General features: G+C 41.4%; 1 protein-coding gene across 1 annotated transcript; it reads right to left on the bottom strand.

Moving 5' to 3' along the window:
- Positions 1–955: 955 nt before the first annotated feature.
- meis2b (Meis homeobox 2b) lies at positions 956–20,418 on the bottom strand. Its single transcript, XM_044049766.1, has 13 exons — positions 20,113–20,418; positions 19,640–19,884; positions 18,912–19,053; positions 18,402–18,452; positions 18,168–18,218; positions 17,926–18,069; positions 15,340–15,454; positions 7,791–7,930; positions 4,813–4,889; positions 3,864–3,922; positions 3,692–3,781; positions 3,319–3,415; positions 956–1,054 (listed from the first exon to the last, which is right to left on the bottom strand). The coding sequence occupies exons 1-12, from the start codon at positions 20,122–20,124 to the stop codon at positions 3,357–3,359; spliced, it is 1,185 nt and encodes a 394-aa protein (XP_043905701.1). The 5' UTR covers positions 20,125–20,418; the 3' UTR covers positions 956–1,054; positions 3,319–3,356.
- Between the last annotated feature and the right edge of the window lie 717 nt (positions 20,419–21,135).

Below are 21,135 nucleotides of genomic sequence, written 5' to 3'. Positions count from 1 at the left end.
GGTCTGACTCGCTGGTTGATTTTGGTTGAATGGAGCTGCAGCTCATCCATCATCCCTGTCTCCATCAATCCAATAACAGCAGACAACTGCAATCCGTCCTATATTGAACCAGAGCTGGATCAGTGAGTGATGTTCAACCCAGCATGTCTACACACACACACACACACACACACACACACACACACAACCATTCAAATGTTTATTTTGGTTCTTACTGCAGTTTTTCTTCTCTGCATTTTGGTGCCGGATACAAAACTATTTCAAACATTGTGAAGAGCAGCTCTGCTGCTGCTGCTAAACTGCTGCTGCTGCTATACTTCTTCTGCTGCTGCTGCTCTGCTGCTGCTGCGACACTGCTGCTCTGCTGCTGCTAAACTGCTGCTGCTGCTATACTTCTTCTGCTGCTGCTGCTCTGCTGCTGCTATACTGCTGCTGCTGCTGCTGCTGCTGTTGCTGCTGTCTTTTTGGTTCCACTTTTTATGAGCTCAAGTGAAAACAGAGGAGACCAGAAACAATCATTGTTGGCCTCAGAACTTTGTGTATTTTCTGTATTCATATATAAAAACACATCAGTGGTCAAAGCTTCACTCTAATAATCACAAACACGGAGAGAAACAGGCAAATAAAGAGCAAAAGTATATACAGCACAAAAGTCATATTTACTCTCAAAAAAGATTTTCCACAGGGTTTTTTCTCTTCTGGCCTGTGTGTGTGTGTGTGTGTGTGTGTGTGGTGGGGGTGTAAGGGTAAAAACCTTAGCATAGAAATAAAACGAGGAAGAGGAAAGCCGTGGTCCCATGTTTGTACAAAAATAAATAAATAATTTAAAGTGGAGATGGAGGTTTTTCTCTGCACATGTGTGGAGTCCCTGCTCCATCCCTGATAGCAGCTCATCCTCATCCTCATCATCATCATCACTCTCGAGTCCAGGACTGTTGGGTGGGGTGGGGTACACGCATGCACCGTGCGTGCTCAGGAAAGGGGGCGTGACGTAGCGGCTGCAGCTGAGCTCCACTGCCAGATGAAGGAAGATCCCTGAGCCGAGCGCTGAGGCCTGGACACACAACGACAGAGGAGGTTAGAGTGTCATCAATAAAAGAAAGACAGAAAGAAATCAAATAAGTTTTCATTCTTTCTCTCAGGGCATTGTGGGTAAACCTGTACTAAAATATCAACTGTATGAGAATATAGATGTAGTTTTAAATAACAAGCAGCTTTGTGTTGTTGTTCATAAACTGTCAATCAATGAAAGAAAACTAGGAATATGAGGAAAGGACAACTACAGACATGAAAATGTTTTCTTTTAAAAAGGCAAATGAAAATATAATGCATTCAAAATGGGGAATATCAGGTGATTTAAAAGAAGCCAGGACTGTGATGTGATCATTACACATCATTTATCATTTACTCTGACAGTGAAAACACAGCTTTTGTGAAAATGGAATGTGTTATCTACAACACTCTAACACTCACACCTTCTATAACATAAGTGTGTACAGTAAATGTGATTATCATTCATGATACTCATTTTTAGTTGTGTAAAAGAAGTATAAAAGTGTAGCTCTCGCTGTATCTGCAAACTTCAGTTGAATTTCTTACGTATTAAGAAAATATTGAGGAGTGTTACATGTATGGATTCGTGTTATTGTACGTGACTTTTACTTTTATCATGACTATTTACTTCTGTTTTGATGGTCATATTTAAATCTACTTATTTCCTGTCACCTTCCATGTGCTGTTAACACTGTTGCATGCATGTGCTCTGCAGTGAGATTAGAACACACACGGCGGAGCCAGCTGTGCTGTGGGTTCAGTCATGTATATGTTATACGACTCCAAACACGACCTTCTTCATTCTTATTTCTGCTTTTGCCACGGAAGAAAAACCTGGATCAACCGAGCTCTTCCTGTAACTAGTCAATAATCATTCAATGACAAATCATTTCATTAAGGACTCAAGAGTGTTTAGTCAGACTGAGAGCCACACACTTTTATTTATTCTCTCTTAAATGAAGCATCACTATCTGAACTTTGAACTTCATTAGTACAGCGGGGGGAGGGGGGTGGGGGCAAACGCGGCACCTATTTACATATAAAGAGCTCTATTAATCAAGGTAAGTGTCATTACAGCGAGGCTCATTGAGCAGTGGAGAGTGGGTGTTAAATAAAATCCTCTGTGCTCGGATGCCTCTGGCAGGCGATACGTCTTGATTTGAGAAGTGTCAGCGGTGGCGGGAGCTGATAGAGGCTGGAGGGGAAGAGGAGGAGGAGGAGGAGGGGGAGGGTTCTTAATCAAATTGTAGGAGAAGAGGAGATGGAGGAGAAGAAAAATGGAGGAAGAGGAGGTAAGAGTGATGGAGAGGAAAAGTGGAGGTGGTGTGTGGAAAGAAAATGTGTTTACCAGCCAGCGGCTCACAGCTGCAGCATCACTGCTATCACACGGAAGAGACTTCAGCACCATGTTCTTTTACAATCATTTATTACACCTGATTGATTTATTTGACTAATTCTGTCTTCTACATGTATTATTCATGATAAAAGTGGACAAAGATTTAAGATTATCATCATTTGTTAGGCTTGTCAGATTCACTTTTTTATATTTCTAACTTTGTAACTGTAGAAACACTTGAGTTACTAAAATCCTTTGAAATCCCAGGAACATAAAAATAAAATGAGTGTTTGTCTTTGGTCCTGTGCTACAGTAAATGTTCGACACTTTCAAACACTGACGCACAACGTTTAATGTTCATGATAGAATTCATTATTATTATTATTGGTAGAATTAGTTACATTCTGGGGAAAATCGAAACAAACCATGGTGGGAATATTTGTGAATAATGACTGAGGACGTGGGATGTGTGTGGAGCTGCCGTGTTGACTCAACACCCTCAGAAAGTCTGGGAAAGTTCTGGGATGAATGGAGTGAAGGAGGACACGTGCGGTATGGCCGGAGCGTGGAGGGATTTCTAGGTTTACTACAAACAATGAGCACGAACAATAATGAGAATGAGAACAAAGAAGAATTTGCAGCATAACTTTGCTCCAGAGGGTTTTTCATCACTGCTAAATGAAGAAGAAAGTGATCAGAGACTGTTTAAAATGGGCTTTTTGAGCAGTGGAAATGTGTGTTATTGGAATCCACTCTGCAGATAATCTGGTATTAGTTGGTGAGGAGGATTTTGTATAACTGTGGGGATGATATGTAGTAGTATGAATAAAACACTAATCAGCTGATTCCTTAAAATCAAAACACATGTGTTGCTGAGATGAGTCTGTTTCTAATTATAAACATGAGAATCATTGGAGACACAAACTCACTTCACCCTGTTGTTGAGCAGGCACACCGTCAGAGGCTTTTACATGTAGTGCCACTGCCCGTCCATGCCCATGTTCATGCCCATGCCTCCCATCGGCCCTGGAGAAAAGCAAAGTGAAGTTTAGCATGCTCCATTCTTTATTTTAAAGGGTTTTTTTGTTTGTTTTTTTAAAAAAAAAAGAAAAAGCATGATCATAGAATCATTAGTTATTGATTTTAAAGTTGCAGGGTCACCAATACATGTGTACAACATACAGTTAGTGACCTAAAATGAGTTATTTCCAGCTGTATCAACATGATAGTGTTCAGTAAGTTATTATTCTGAACACAGATGTAACTTGTCCTGTGGAGTGCAGCACAGTTGACATGTCTTACCTCCTGGTCGTAGACCCATGTGCTGCTGCCCGTCAAGAACAAAGCCTCCCATTGGCTGACCGTCTGGACTGTACGCTGTACCCTGACTCACTGTGAATGGGGAAAGCACATGTGAGGTGTGACACTGTGATGTTTGCATCTGTGATTGGACCTGACTGAAGAGCAGCTTTACCTGCTCTGTTGGACTGGTCGATCATAGGCTGCACTATTCTCCTCCTCGCATTTATAAACCTGGGAAAAAAATCAACCAAGACTAAATTTGAAGTACATGAGGTAATTCTGAAGAGCTTACACATGTTGTATGAAGTAACATGAATAGTTATTTTAATGCTGGAACATGAATATGTGATAACATAAAAATGTTTTTTTATGTTTTCCATATTTTTCATATCATCAAACATCATAAAATCTTACTTCAATAGTCAGTTTTATTGAGTGTGTTTGAAGCAGACACCTGCTGTGACTCCAGGGATCTGACTTATAATCTACTTCATTTCCATTGACAGAACATGGAGCATTAGGAGAACGCAGCATAGATGAAAAATTCTATTGATCTGGTTTAGCTCAGTAGCCCCAGGCTGTGCTGAAGCTAACTGCTCTGCCAATGATCTGCCATTGATACATCTATGTTTTTTTATCTGTGCTGGAATGGTGGCTCAGAGACAGGAAGTCATCAGTTAAAGTAAAATCATTCCCGTTGCTGAATATAAAACAAGCCTCAGGTTCTGTTAGTACCTGATCCCACGTTATACTAGAGCATCAACTGGCTTTAAGTCTGAATATTGTTATTTTATTATTTTACACTCGTCAGTATCACTATACTTTTTCACAAACAGATGAATTTAGGGCCACGTCACTGAGTCACTGTTAAAATATGAATATATTAATCCTGGGAGTCAATTCATCCCAGGAGAAACTTAGTTTAACATTTAAGTCAAATAATATGTATTTATGTTTTAACTTTAGCACCAAATAACACAATAAACCTTCACCAGGAAATGATTTAGTATCTACAGATCTCAGTGAACTATATTATAGTTAAGATAAGATCATCAGTAGATTATAAAGAGCACAGACATATAATCCAGATGATATGAGGACAGAATACAGCACTTACTTACCAGTTATTGACTTGCAGGATGGTGAGGCCTGTGTCCTGTGCAAGCTGCTTTTTCTGTTCCTCTGAAGGATATGGATGCTGCGAGAGAAAGACAAAATCAAATATTTAATAAATGAATGAAGATTTCAGAGGTAAGTCAGGAAAACAGGAGGAGGAGTCGTGTTGTGTTCCTGTCTCAAAGTGAGTGAGACTGGAACACCACAGGGTGAGAGCGCGTGGCATTGTATGACATTATTTGACTTTATTTAACATTGCTTGACAAACGATCTGGTGGGATATAAAGAGACACAATGGTGGCTTTTGTTTGGGGGCCAGGCCCTCTTTCACCCCATGACCCCTCCCCATCCTTCTCCATCCCCATTCTCTGTCTGTGTGTGTGTCTGTGTGTGTGTCTGTGTGTGTGTGGGGGGGGTTTGGCAGATGGCATACAGGGTAGACCTGTGCACTGTGAGCAGGGTCGTGGGCCAGTCCCCATTCTGCTGCTGTCAGAGCTGCAGTTGCCTCCTGTGGTCGTCAGTGAAGGATGAGCGTCATGCTTACACTCACACACGCACACACACACTAATATACAGACATAATTACGCTTGTTTATGCAGAGACTCATGAGAAACAGCGGACATACAAAATAACGTCACCAGATTATGGGTTAGGGTTAGATTATAGACATATTCTTGCTTCATGTGTTTCATTCATCATGTGAATGAAAAACTATACAAAACAAAAAAGATACCTGTCCCACTTCAGTGGCTGACAGTTGAAGCTCCGCCTTCAAATCAAAGCTCCAGAACTCATAAAAGAAAAAAGAAATTGTGTCTTGTGTAATATATGAAATTCTGCAGTCGAGGAACCAACTGTCACACAGACAGGAAACACACACACACACACGTTTCCTCCTGTTTCAGCCATTCACAGACGTCAAGTATTCAAAATGCAAGATATACCAGCTTGTGTGTTGTGTAGTAGTAGTCTTTATGGTATCACTAGCTGTGATACCATAAGCACAAGCAAACAGGTAAGGGGTTGCTGCAGTTGGTCAGGTCTAGGTTCAGCAACATCATGTGCCCAAAGAATGAGGTCATCTGACTACCTGAATATAATGAATGACCAGATTATTCCATCAATGCATTTGTTTCTTCCCTGATGACATGGGCATATTCCAAGATGACAGTGCCAGGATTCATCAGGCTCAAATTGTGAACGAGTGGTTCAGGGAGCATGAGACATCATTTTCACCACAGAGTCCAGACCTGAACCCCGTTGAGAATCTTTGGAGGTGCTGGAGAAGGCTTTGCTCAGTGACTCGACTCTCCCATCATCGATACAAGGTCTTAGGGAAAAATGAATGTAACACTGGATGGAAATAAATCTTGTGACATTACAGTAGCTTATGGAAACAATGCCACAGTGAATGAGTGAGTCATCAAAGCTAAAGGCGCTCCAACCATGTCACCCTTTTATTTAGGTGGCCACTTTTTTTTGGCCAGGCAGTGTATACATGTGTATTATATATATTGTAGTGTATTATATATGTAAATATATAATATATATATACATATATATTATAGTATTATATTATATATATATATATATATATATATATATATATATACATATATTTGTATATATATATATATATATATATATCATAGTGTAGATATTGGATAAATGCATGGTTGCATGGAAAGGCTGATGGGCTCTTCCACAGCTGCTTTCTTTATAACTTCCTCAGAAGGAGATATTTTAAGGGTTTTCAGAAAACCCGACAAAAGCAGGAGACCACAGCTCGAGGTGAACAGACCGCCTTCTCCTACCCATTACACACACACACACACACAGAGAGAGAGAGAGAACATGGGCCTCACACTGAAACGTCTGACAGAACATAATCCTGTCCCTTTCACACCCTCAACGACTGATGAATGCTTGATGGCCTGAGTGTTGCAATAGGCCTTTCAGAGGCCAAAGATTCCTTGGTGGAACATCCTGCCATGCCACAACACTTGTGCTGAACAAATTAGGCCTGAAAGGGGATAGGAACAGAGAGGGGATAATTCAATTATCCTCCTTTTTATCTCCTGAATCTAAAGGTGGCCTTTGGAAGGGAAGGACTTAGTCCAAGTACAGGACCTGTGTGGGCTCTTGACAAACCACATCTAAGGTGGAAGCGGCATTGGTGTGTTTGGGACCTTGGATAAAAGGCAATCCTCTCCTCACCCCCTCGTACAGAGCGCTGTGTCAGTGCCGCTGCCTCTGAATGGAAAGCTTCTGATGTTGATATCTGTACAAACATCAGACTGCTGTTCCCAAAAAGAACCTTTAGACCTTCTCTTACAAAAGACCAAGGACATTTGGCATAGGCTCATTACTGGCATCCTTTCAAACAAGTGTTGTGTGATGGATGAACTATAGTGTTTTATTCACTTCCAGCATTGCGTGTGATCATTATAGACATATGTTGTGCTTGTGGGTGTGGCCTATATAGAACAGCATTGAAGAGGGGGTGATATCATGTTGGAAAAACTCTATCCATTTGAATAAAGACTATGGGAATAAACATTTTTACATTCAGTTTAGAGGAAAAATGTTTGTGTATTTGATCTTTTGTCTTTTTTAAACATGGCCCATAATTGCACATGTAATGTTTTTTTCATTGTTTTAAACTCTGTTAAATATTAAGATTTTAACACACGATTTCAGGATGTTGACGTCTTCTTAACTGATCTACAGTTGTTCACTTTGATTCATGTGTCAGACGTGGCGCTCACGACTCTTCCAGTGATTACACTCACTCCCAGTCTGTCAGCGTCACATGAGTGTTGACTCAGCTCACTCGGAACCTCATCACAACAGATACTCAAAAATGGAAAAGGAAAAAAGAAGTGGTCCCTGACACAGCTCTGAACACATTGACACTGGATTGAAACTTTGTGTGTGCAACAAACATTTTGTTGCATGAAGCACTTGTGAAACATGACTTACTGTAAGATGCTGGAAGAGCCACGCTCTCATTATGTTTGTGGCCACTTTGGGGAAGATGCCTCGTTTCTTCTGCCTCTTCTTGTCTTGCTCATCCTCGTCTCCTGTGCCTGGTGATGCCAGACTGTTGTCGAGGCCATCTCCTGCAATCACACGCGAGAGGAGTCACAAACACACAAACATGCAGCACACAGAGGAAGACTGTCTCACCTCTACATCACTCCCTGGCCACTGGATAATGAAGAGAAATTTGTCGTGCTGCAGCTCAATGAAACCAAGAGCTATTAATTCAATCTGAGCCACGCGTTTGACATGAGGTAATGACTGTGTGTGTGTGTGTGTGTGTGTGTGTGTGTGTGTGTGTGTGCGTGCCTGACATGAAATAATGAATGTTCAAAAACTGCAGTCAGACTCACTGCTGTGCCCTCTTATTTAAATGTGACCTCTGTTTAAAGTAAGACAAACAATTCTTCCTTAGACAGTAAAAGTGAAACTGAGGGAGCTTGACTTGTCCCAGTGCACAAACATTAAACATTCATTAAATGAAGTGTGTCCACCTTCAGCTTGATCAGTTTGATAGTTTAGATGTGTTTAGATTTCTGACCTATTGCGACACAGCTTAAAACAAGCTGTCGTCTCCTTTGTACCAACTTCTACTACCATGTGTAATCTGCATTCAAATGTAGTTTAAAAATGTTGTCTTGCTCGTTCACAGCGAGTGAGCGGTCAAGTGATGTATTTCCTGTTGAGCAGACTGGCCGATGTCAACCTCTTACTCCACTAACTACCGGTGTCAGTGTTGGACACACGTCTTCTGCACAGCAGGTGAGACTCTGATGACTGAGTCAATCATGTCTTTATAAACTTTTGTGAACGGCATATACTGTCACAGCAAGAGACAACAGTTGTCTTCATGTCTGAGCTCTAATCTCGTCAGCTGTTTTTTTTGTTTCTTTTGATTCATGTAGTGCTTTCTACTTTAAACTGTTTTTATCAGCAGCTGCCACTGGAGTCCAATATGATGAATATATAAATGCAAAAGTAATGCAATTCCCAACCTTGTTATTTGTTACCATGTTAGTCTTATTTGGTACTATAACATGTATGAGTGTTATTTGGTACCATAACATGTACGAGTGTTTTTTGGTACCATAACATGTACCATAACATGTACGAGTGTTATTTGGTACCATAACATGTACGAGTGTTATTTGGTACCATAACATGTACCATAACATGTACGAGTGTTATTTGGTACCATAACATGTACGAGTGTTATTTGGTACTATAACATGTATTTTACTTTTTTTCGCCCACGCTCACCAACACTGTCCAGGTTGGACTGTGTGCAGCGAGGCCGCGTCATGCCAGGCTCTGGCTCGTGCCATTAGCAGCATCCCTGTTTGATATCAGCAGGAAGCTGGAGGCCCTTTAAGCTAAGATTTCCGCCTCTGCTAGCTAACACGCTCCAACTTACAACACAAGGGAGCGCTCCACTCCCTCACCCCTCTCTGCCATTAATTGTGCATCAGCCGAGATGATTTACTTTTAACAGTGGTGGTTAGTTTTCTTGCCCTCAGGGCAGAGAAGCCTTGAAAGCCTGCCTGGAGGGCATGTGAATAATGCATCTGAGAGACTCCTCCCCTGAGGCGGGACAGGAACCCTACTTTTCTTAAGATTTGCCCAAGCATGTCTTTTTGTTTTTAGCGATGCATCAATCAAATGCCCCCTTATTCACGCATAAATATTTCAGCTAATGAATATTGACATTAAAAAGGATGTGTAGGGTTGGGGGCTGTGGGGGTTGTGGGAGATTTCACTGATGGTGTCCAGCTCTGAGTCAGAGAAGAGTTGTTTTATCCTTCACCTCCTTCACAGCGTGTTGGTTAAATGCCATCTTTCTGGGGTCATTCCAGTATTGTTCATGTTCTGTTTAGTGTGTCTGTTGTATTTGATCACTAATGATTGACTAAATGATTAAACCCAAGACTGCAGTTGGTATCTTAACATTTCTGCATTAGCAACCATGACAAGGTTGAATCTATATTTACATTGAGTGATGTAAAGTTTGTTGCCTTTTTGTATGTGCATTTGTACTTTACTTGATTATTTATGTTTCAAAAATGTACTTTTACATCTAGTACATCTTTGTAACACCGGTGCGGTGCAGCGCAGTACGGTAAGGACACACAGACAGACAGAAAATCTGGTTTTGGGAGGCTCATCATTATTGAAGTCATTATAGAACGATGAAAACAGGGGGAAAAAAAACCTCACCACATTATACAAGTCAGAGAATAGTGACCACAAGCAGAACATGTCACTTGAAAATGGTAGAAGACAGACAAAGGATTATGCTCTCATCACCTCGTACTTTTACTGTCTATAAATATACTTAAGTTCAAGAAACATTAGATTTTGTTGGTGTGCTTTTCACTGTTTACTGCAGAAGGTGGAATTGGAGGCTCCATGTTTGAACACTGTCATCTTTCCACCTCAGTGAAATGTAAATGCTGTACACTAAAGAGTGTGAACTACAAAGATCCACTCCACAAATAAGGGAAACAAAGGTGTAATCATAACACTGTTGACACTTGTGTTTTTACTTCATCACTTCAGTCTCCAAAGAGTGGCCACATTAACAAACAGTGTGCTAATGACGTTGGATCTTTAGATCATGGGGCAATGTGCAAAAAAATGAAACTTGCTTGGCCTAATTATATCCAAGGAAGGCGTGTTGCCCCCTCCCTGGTCCACCTCCTCTCCTCTCCTCATCCCTCTTTCTTCTGCTCCAGAGAGGGAAAAGCCGCAGGGCAGATCCTCTGCTACACTAATCACTTCTGACTGTTCCACGGCAAGTCGGCCAATCTAAGCAGTGTGTGACAGTGCAGTCTCGAGTCCTACACTCGTGCAAGTCTCTCATGCCCCTTTCACCTCCGCCCGCTCCTCTCTCGCTACATCACACCCCCCTCCCCTCCCCGCCCTCCTCCACCCGGCCTGCCAGTGTCTGCATGTGGAGCTGAAAAGAGTGGGTGTGTGGGGAGATGTGGGCATTACCGCAGGGATGGCTGGAGCATCGCCGCGGGGCTCAGAAAAACACTGTGTTCCCCTCACACACCTGAGCTTTCATTGAAAGTGCATTAACATTTATATACATATATGTATACAATCGTCAGGAAGAAGTTACAGAATAATGTGGAACAATATTAGTATGTAAATAAAACTGTATCAATAATATAAGAATACATTTAATTTATGTTTGAATGATACTAATACATGTTTGTATATTACTGCATGTGCAGATAGATGTCTGTGTATTACTCTACTATTATAATAATGATGCCTTTCCCTTAAGACAGCAAGTCACGCCTGTAAAGTGAAATAAATACATATTTAACTGATGTTAAAAATCTGAATCGTAATAATGAAGTTATTTTAGGGTTATGTAGTAAAAATAAACGTTTTGTTTTACTGAATTACTCATGTAAATTAACTAGACCCAGATGGTTGTGATAGTTTATTTTGTTGTAATTTAAAATAAATCAATCAATAAATAAATAACACCTTATCTTTGAAATTGTAAATGTTTGCCTGTGTTGTCTCTGCTGTGACGCTGGGATGAGCAGTCAGTCAGTCAGTGGATGTGTGTGTAGCAGAACTGATTGCTGCACCCCCTGCTGCATCAGTGGTGCAGAGCCACGGTGGGCTGTCTAATGAGCTCAGTGGGGCCCTGATCCATCATCAGTGACACCTCCTGGCTCCTCCCCTGGTAGAAGCTTTCCAAGACATGGGAATCCTCAGTGTGTGGAAGTGAATGTGATGATTAGGATGTTTAATGCTGTTAAAGACGACACACACACACATGCATGCGTGTGTGGAACTAAGCAGACTTCTTTCCATTTGCTTTTCACTGTTCTCATCATCATGTTGTTGCTGACGTGTTCATACATGTGTCTCCTAATTTGCATACGAGTTGCATAGATGACTAAAGTCCATTAATATAGGCAAAAAGGGGTCACCACGGTGGATCATCTGCCTCCATGTTGCCCTCTCTCTCTTGTGTTCAGGTTTTAAATAACATGCACACAAATGCACTGTCTGGTTCATCTGCTGTGAGAATTCTTGTTACAGTTTATATTGTGAAGTGAGTAGCAATGATTGTCATCTGTGGCCTTCATATCGTCGTAATAACACTATCCAGACTGTGTCTGTCTGTTAAACATGATCATGGAAACTGAGCCTGAGTCACACTGGATGCAGCGCATGTGTCTCATTTACGCAGAGAACAGTTTCCCTTTGAAAATGACCTTAAATAATGTCATTTTCAAATGTTCTTAAATAATACAGGGACTCTAGAATATGATTCTATCATCCTTCAAAGATTTCTCAATAAAAGCCCTGCTGGGAAATAATCAACAACAGAAAAGCTTGAGCACTTTTGAACTGGTAATACTCAGTGTGTGTGTGTGTGATATACACTGAGACTGTGGGGAAGGCTCGGGAGAAAATAAGCCCAGTTCTATTCTCAAGAACCAAAAGTGTGTCGTCACAAATGTGATAACAATGTCAATGAAAGCAAGATTCAGACCCAGTGTGGTCCAGTGCTGTATTTTACACTAAATACTACCACTTTTAACAAAGCAAACAAAATGTAATCATTCAAAGAGATTGTATTTTATTGTTTATTGTGTAAAATACACTTGTTCTTTGCGCCGTGTATTTTTTTGTGGGCCTGAGGACGCTGCCTATTGATTGGCTAATGGACCGGAAGTCGTCACAGGCTTGGAGTCGCCGTGCGTCGACATCTGACAATGATTGTGTCATCACATGACCACAGCGCAAAGAACAAACAAGAAAATACAATATTTGTGAATGATTAAAAGGATATTTGATTTGCTTCTTAAAAAGTCTTGTGAATGCTTGTCAGCAGCTTTCCCTGACGAAATCACAGCACATCCTGCTCCTCACATTCCACACATCTCTGAGCACTAGTGTGCAAAAGCTTGTTTTTTTGCTTTCTTTAGTCACTCCCACCACCTTTTGTTTTATTTGGCTCTTTGTGATGGACATTTCCAGCCTCCCCCTCGTCCTCCCTCCCAAACATTCCTGGGAGAGCTGTGGTCACCAGCAGAAGTCTCCCTGGGGGTTCAGCTATCAAAGACGGCCCTCTCTGCATATCACACAGCTTACAAGGCAACAACCAGAGGCTGAGAGCTCACAGGGGAACCAGGAGCCACGGGTCAAACTGACGGCCACACACTGGATCATGTAGGTGTGGTTAGCCAGAGCTGGAAGCCACAGCGCCACCACATGAGTGCTCCCAAATGATGGTGGATTTTAAAAGGTTCCCTCAGACCACAATGACGAGCAGTTACAGTGAGGACAACACAGGCTGTTTGAATATGTCATCACCTTTCATTAGCATATTTGTAACGTGACTGTTTCACATCCCAGTAAACGGCTTCACGTGGTGCTTTGCCACATCGCTGATGTCATCGCTGCTGATGTCATCACTAATAGAACTTCAAATATTCAGCCAAAACCACAATATTCATCCTTCACTCAGTGTCCGAGCACCATGACTGCCGTTATTAAAAGCCTGATCTCCAGCATCTGTATTAAAGAAGTGTGTGTTCAGATCTATATCAGCAGTCATTTGTATCCACTTTAACAAACCAGCAAACATGGATCAGCATTCTCTCCTCTCACTGTGTTTGCTTCCTTTCATAAAACTCAACAAATGGGAAACATTAATGGAACTGACAGCTGATCGTCATGTCATTCAGGAAGTGAATCTGGTTAACTATGTCTATGTCTCACTTTCTGCCCGTCCACATTCACAAGCAAGTCTGGACTTCTGAAAACCAAAGGGAACCTCTCTGTCCTCTCTGTGTCTCTGTCCTCTCTGTCTCTCTGTCCTGTCTCTGTCCCCTCTCTCTCTCTGTCCTGTCTCTGTCCCCTCTCTCTCTCTCTGTCCTCTCTCTGTCTCTAAATGATACCGTGTACACTCACTGAACAGTAGAAATTTAAATTTATGTAAATATTAAGATGGTTGATGTTTACTGCTTCCACAAAGGTTTATAAGCACATTAGTCAACTTTCCCTCAGGAACATAAATCCATCTGTAATTATCTGACGATAGTAGTTATTATCTATAATAATTGCAATAAATATCAGATCATTAAAGACACCAGAATACAGAACACATTTGTCCCACATCTGAAGCCAAATGTTTATAGTAATGATGTGTTTGCACGATATATAAATATATGTGTATTTATTGAACCTTTGTTATGTGGATAATGAAGATATCAGCATGGGAACACTTTTCTCCACATCAGATTTGCATGCTCTGCCTCTAACTGTCCTTTCTGTCCTTTCTGTCCTTTCAGCTGGTGTGTTTGACTCTTCTCTATAGCATGAGAATAGAGTGGAAACAAGGCGGCGAGGCCCAGGGAGAAGCAGCAGGTAGCATGCAGCAGATCCTGCTACAGCAACCACAGCTCTGATCATTCGGCCTTCTTCTCTTCCTTTGTTCCTCAAACATAAAGTGCTCTGTCCTTACATCCCTGCAGGGGGCATTCAGCACCCCCATCCTCAATGCATTCTCTCCCAGGTCAAAAGGCCATGGACCTTTTTATTTTTTTTATTTTTTTTAAACAAGGAAAGCAGCTCTTCGCACTGTAGTCTTCCTCTGCTCGCCTACATATAGATGTGTGGACAGTGAAATGAAAACATGTCACAGACTCAGTGCTTCTCAGATGAAGACTTTGATAAAGCGGATACCAGAGCACTGGCTCTGGTTCTGATTGTCTCTTAATCTCTTGTCTTGCAAAGCATCCTCCTATTGTTCTGCTCAATGCTCTGCTCATTGATGCCTGATGGGCAGAGGGTGGAAAGTTGCTTTAAAGTCCATTCTATTTTTACTGCAGCCAAAGGGGAGAAAAACAAAAACAAGCCATAAAACCCTGATAGCTTCCAATTAGCACATCAGAAATCACATTAAGTGCAGGAACACCAGGGCAACAGTAGCACAGTCGAGTGTAACAGTGAGCTCTGCCATTAAAAACATGTGCTGTATTTATCATATTTGTCATTGTATGTATTTTGAAATCGAAATGTTTTTGAGTCACTGAAATGTTCTGTACTGTATGATTATTTTATTTGAATATACTGTTTTAGGTGTCATTTCCTTTTTCAAACCTTTTACAGCACTTTCAAACTTTTTTTTTTTTAAAAGTATTTGCAAACATTTTTTATCTAAATTCAATCCAGACTTTTAAAAGCTGCTCGACACTCAAAGCTTTTTTAAATGTGAATAGAATATGTTCTAGGAAACAACACTGTGTCACCCACAAAGCTAATCTGTGGCTGTTTTTCATGTGTTCATGTGCATTACACCAGCACATCCTCACTAAATCTGTTATGATCTTCATCAAGAGGAAGAAGAAGAAGAAGAAGAAGAACTGACTGAAGAGAATAAAGACCCAGAGTCCCCAGAGTGAGCGGGCAGCAGGGCTTTGATCTGGTGGAGAAGGCAGGAGGCTCTTACCCAGTTCACTCGTGTTGTCTCCACTCTGGGAGACGTGTCCCCCGCTGGACGGTCCCGGGGTGCCCACGGAGGGTGTGGAGTGGGTGTCGTCCATGTCTCTCCAGGACACTGGGTTCTGAGAGGTCAGAAAGAGGTCCACACAACAGGGGACAGGAGATAAGGAAAGAGGAATGAAGAGGGTAGAAACAGATGAGGAAGGTCCAACAAGTCCAGGTCAATTATTCCCACAGAAAACAGGAGCTCAGCTGTCCGACACAAACACTGTTACCATTCTGTGGAGCAGGGAGTTCAAATGTAGAGAGTGCAGCAGAGTGTGGAGCGTCCAGTGTTCTGTCCCTGACTGTGAGCAGTGCAGACGACACAGCCTGTATTTATTGGGCCGACTGGCCCGGCCACTCAGACGTCTATAAGCCCAAAACAAACAGCAGCGCTGCCTCTTCAGCCTCTCTGCGTCAGCTGTTTGCCGGATGGTGATCAGATGAAGAGCTCGGCAGATGACAACAAGAAGTGAGGGGACAAAGACGCTCTCACTCATGGCCCCTCTTTTCTTTCTCCAGCCTCACAATCATCACAGCTCCTCAAAGAGGCGGCATGTGATGTACGTTTATCAAGCTAATTAGCGTCTTTGTTTCCTCACAGTCCATCTGTTAGCACCAATGTTCTTCCAAACTATCAAGCTCACTGTATGTGCACAATACGAGGTCACGGGTTCCCAACCTCTGGGCCAGGGACCCCGATCCGCTCTTGGTATAGGCCTCGACTGGGTCGCAAAACCCAGTTGAAAGCAAGCCTACCTCTTTCAATTTAATTCTATCTATTTTTTGTAGTGAAAGTGGAAGGGAATTGATCTTGTGAAGTGCTGAGCGTGGCACCACTGCCCACTGCTCTGCTCCTGGTTTGTAACACAGTTGACAGTACAGGCCCCTATTATAGGGGTTGTTTTAGTAATGCTATAATGACTGTGCAGTATTGGAATCTTTTTATCTATGAATCTATTTTTCTAGAAGCTATGGGAAACATGTAACAAATGTGACCGACCCTTACACCTGAACTGTAGCACAACCCTGGCTAAACTAAACCAGCTCATGCCCATAAATATCTGCTATTATGCCAGACATGAGAATTCCATAAACATGTATAATATCTACGACCAACTGTCATATCCTATGATCACAAATCTATATTATATCATATTTGACAGACAGTACAACAACAAAGCTCTGTATGTTTTACAAATGTTGCACATAGAGCAAAGAGGAGCTGCTAAATGTTGCTCGTCCTCCTCGTGCACAGATGAGATACAGAGTGTGCCACTGCAGCTGTTGATAGAGGAATTTATCATTATTTCATTAGTTTTACTTTTTGTTTAGTTTAGACTTTTTGTTTTTAAAATGACTCAGGTTTACTTAGTTGTTATTCTATGTAAATGCTTAGTTGTATTAGTTTCAGTGTTAGTTTATAGGAACATGAAGTGTTTGCCAGGTGCAAGATTCAAAAAGGTCATAATAACTATTGTGTGATAAAACCCAGCAACAGATTTGTGTATTAGGACAAATGAGGGGAATGAGATAGAAACTGTGCATACTGCAGCTGAGGTTGGATATAGTTAGGTAAAAAATAAGACTCAAGACACATGTGAACATTAGTTCAATAATAATCATATCAGGAGTCTCAGTAAAGCTTTGATTCACTCAGATGAACTAACTTCATAAATTCATAAGTTGGACTTTCCTGACCGTGTGCCACACACACATAATATAAATAAAATCAGATTATGTATGAATCTAAATGTTGTCTCAAATAAAACCTTTCAACATTGCAGGCAGAGAAAAAATAAATATGTAGTTTCAGTTAGTTATCCTTTTTTTTAATCCTAGTTTTTATTTTTATTTCAGTTAACGGACACGTTTTTTCACTTTTCATTAACTACAGTGACCTCGGGCTCCAGGAGTCTGCCTGACACTGTCCTGCTGCCACACTGCAAACTCCAACTTGTGAATATGCTTCTTTTTTAAATGAACACCGGTAGGAAGAGGCTGTGTAAAGCACACAGCAGGGGGTGCAGCCTCACAATGACCCTCTCTGCTCTATAATAATCCCTTTGGCTGACAAGAGGCTGAACCTGTCAGCAAACACTGGCAGCTGCATTCACACAAACACCAGGATTCTGATCTTCACAACTGAGCAAAAATGATGACAAAAATTGCTATTTCATTCACTCTCAACATGTTTTACTTAAGCCTTTTTGAAAAATCGAGGATTGAACTGTATGAATATTGTGTGTCTGTCTTGTCACTTGAAAATGAATGAAAAAAAATAAATGGCACATCGAAAAAGTTGTGCTATCATAAGTCAGTGTTATATATTTATAAATATAAATAATATTTACAATCCAGATGCTGTTAAAAATTAATACAAGACAGAGTAGACGAAAAAAACTCCAAAATAATGGAGGTGAAATCATTTTTTTAACTTCCACTGATTTTGTATGTGTGTGTGTGTGTGTGTGTCATACTGTAGCTGCTACACCTTCATCAATATGAATAATGGTAGAGATGAAAACAAGACATGTGCACAGTGACTCACATGATCCAGGTTGGTGGAGGACCCTGACAGATCGTCAAAGTCGGACTTGCACACGTCTCTGTCCTCAATGACCAGGTCAATGGGCATTTTGCCTTTGAGACAGCTGATGTAGCGGTGGCAGAAGTTATCACAGAGCTCGTGAACCTGATAAATGTGATAAATGAGCGTCTGTCGTTAGAATTGAGCGCAGGATAAAACAAATCATTGATTGAGAATGTCATGAAGGGACTGAGACAGTTTACCTTTTCTAATTCCAACAGATGAAATCGAAGAACTTGGATCGCTTGGATCATCTGAAAGCAAACAATGTCAAATCAGAGCAGCAAAAAGGACATGGTTCACCAACATCATACAAATGTTGTTGTTTTTTCCCTTTGCGACAAAAATAAATGCCTCCTGGAATGTGTGTGTGTGTGTGTGTGTGTGTGTGTGTGTGTGTGTGTGTGTCCTGCTGTGTGTGTGAAGGAAGAGCTCACCAAGTTATCCAGCTCCGCGTTGGACGAAAATAAAGGTTTCTCTGCGCGGATCTGAGCATGAGAGACATGAGTGGAGAGTTCAAAAGGACTATTCTTTTAAATCAATCCTCATTTGTAATAATAGCATAAATAATAAGTATACACATGTACATATCACAAAAGCAAATGAATTCATCATCTAAATAAAAACAAACGAATGCCACGATATAAATAACATAAATACAAACTAATCCATCCAATCCCCAAATACCTCATTCATCCTATAAGAAATAGTGACTTATTCGTCCGATATTACAATATCTAATATTCTACAACAAAATACCTCATTCGTTCTACACTCTGTATAACGATCATAAATAAAGACAAATGCGAATTCAGTCTCCAAGCAAATATCCAAAGATGAACCAATCCATCCCAACGCTACACAAATAAATCATTCTATACACCAATATAAAGTAGGTGATTCTTCATGTACAGTGTCGCGTGTCTGGCACACCTGTGCGCTCCTACCTGTTTGGCAAACACTGCAATATCTTCATTGAAGGAGTCTGAGGAGCACACGTCTCCTCCCGCCACCCCGGGCTCTCTGGGAGTGCAGGTCGCCAGCTCACACTTCTCAAACACCAGAGCCAGCAGCGGGAATAACGGGTGTCTGCGGAACAAGGCCCACTGCGTTAGACAGACTGTGAGCGTTCACACTGCATCTTATTTTCATTCTCTTTTCACAAACAATCAAAGATTTCGATTGAAATTTGTCCATGGGAACTTTCTCGAAAATGAGTAAAAGAAAATGTGAATATCGTCTCTTGTTTAAAATTAATTTGTGCCAATTAAAAGCAGTAATAAGCAGTAAATAAATAAACGCATTATTATTATTATTATTACTATTATTATTATTACTATTATTATTATTATTATTATTATTATTATTATTATTATTACTATTATTATTATTAGTATCATTAATAGGAACAATAACAATAATAACTATAATTGACAATACCAATAACGAAACAAAATAAAAAGATCAATACTATTATTGTTTTTGTTATTATTATTGTTATTATTAATAATAATAATAATAATAATACGCGCATATTAAAGTACTTGCTTATATATTTGATTATTGACCTTCATTCGATTTCATAGTTAAACTGTTGTTATTATTATTGTTGCTGTATGACTTAATTATGTGCTGTTGTGTGTGTGTGTGTCGACGCGCACACGCGCACACACACCCGTAGATTTGGTCCTTGTCTCTCTTGAGCGCGTCGTTCACGGCGCTGCCCATGCTGCTGCCCATGCTGCTGGGCAGGATGTTGTGCGGTGCGTGGGCTCCGTAGTGCTGTGTCGGGTGCGGGGGCGGCCCGTGGTTCAGGTGGTGGACCTGGGGCAGCGGCCGCGGCGCGTGCGGGTCTCCGTACATGGAAGCGGGGACTCCGACTCCGTCCATCGCGCCGCCATAATGAGCCAGCTCATCGTACTGGAGTGTGAGAGTGGACAGACATGATGTGAACAGGTGGCGGCAGACGGATGAAAACAGAGCGAGAGACAGTTTCATTGTGTCAAACCTGAATTTGAATTCACACAAATAAATGAAACACTGTCTGAATGTACTGCTTCATTTGATTGTATCGTTTCGTTCGTGCATCGACTTGAATGATCTATTCTGATCATTATTGCAAACAGTGGAAATGAAATATCGACGTACCCTCTGCGCCATCTCCGCGCGCGCCTTCCACTCGTGACAGAAGTTTGGTGTTGATGAGAAGTTAAAGAGGAGATTTAAATCCAAAACGGGATTATAATCCGCTGTGTTTCAGGCAGCAAGTCAATGCAAAGTGGTAGAAAAACAGAAGGATCCGCGCTCAAAAACGCTCAAATCTCTTATTTCCCCGATGTGCTTCAGTATGGATGGTTATGTGCGTCATGGATGGCGCGCGTGATGTTCAGACACTGACTGGTCCGTGGTCACTCTGCTGCTCTCATGTCTGTGTGTGCGCGCCGACACGCTGACTGTCCGCAGCACTGCTCTGCAGCTGCTTATAGGAGCGATGCTGCTAATGACGGAGGGTGGAGGACGAACCAGCCACCCCTGCACACACACACACACACACACACACACTGACACCGTGTTTTCAAAAAGAAGAAAACATTAAAATAAATAAACCTGTATACTTCAACTTCTGTATTGATCCAGGAAAGTGGGTCGTTTTTATGTCCAGTGAATTTTGGATATCTTGTTGAGAGCACACATTGAAAAAAAGGTTTCCCTTTGTTTTGTGTCTCTGAATCTTCACCGTGTGATTGATTTAGATACAGTACAGTAAAACACACACAGGGCTGAATGTGGGATTTACACTGCACCAAAGTATGTGGATACCTGGTCGGCCCCCAAAGCCACCACTAGATGACCCTTCAGAGGACAGTCATACTGCCGATGATGACAAACAGTATATACAGATCACCAGTCCATCACAGGGACAAACAACCGTTCACTCTCACGTTCACATCTATGGTCAATTTAGAGCGTAGAGTGTAGTCTACATTCAACCTGACTGGTTGGCTCTGGTTGGCTCTGGTTGGCTCTGGTTGGCTCTAGCTGTCGTTACCATCGTTGTGTTGCACAGACTAGGAATCAGCGTTTACTGGTCACTTGAAGGGACCAGGACGACACAGGTATGCAGTGGCTGAGAAGTGCTGAGAGTGAGACTTTGTGAAGAGAGGTGACTTA

This window comes from Solea senegalensis, linkage group LG17 (assembly GCF_019176455.1).
Source record: "Solea senegalensis isolate Sse05_10M linkage group LG17, IFAPA_SoseM_1, whole genome shotgun sequence".
NCBI classification, from domain to species: Eukaryota; Metazoa; Chordata; class Actinopteri; order Pleuronectiformes; family Soleidae; genus Solea; species Solea senegalensis.
This window is presented reverse-complemented; position numbering and strand designations above follow the sequence as displayed.

Coding starts and splice junctions, on each gene's coding strand:
- meis2b (XM_044049766.1), bottom strand. Junction 15,455..17,925: donor CCTCCACCAACCTGGATCAT/GTGAGTCACTGT, acceptor CTGACCTCTCAG/AACCCAGTGTCCTGGAGAGA. Junction 3,782..3,863: donor CGACCAGTCCAACAGAGCAG/GTAAAGCTGCTC, acceptor CCCCATTCACAG/TGAGTCAGGGTACAGCGTAC.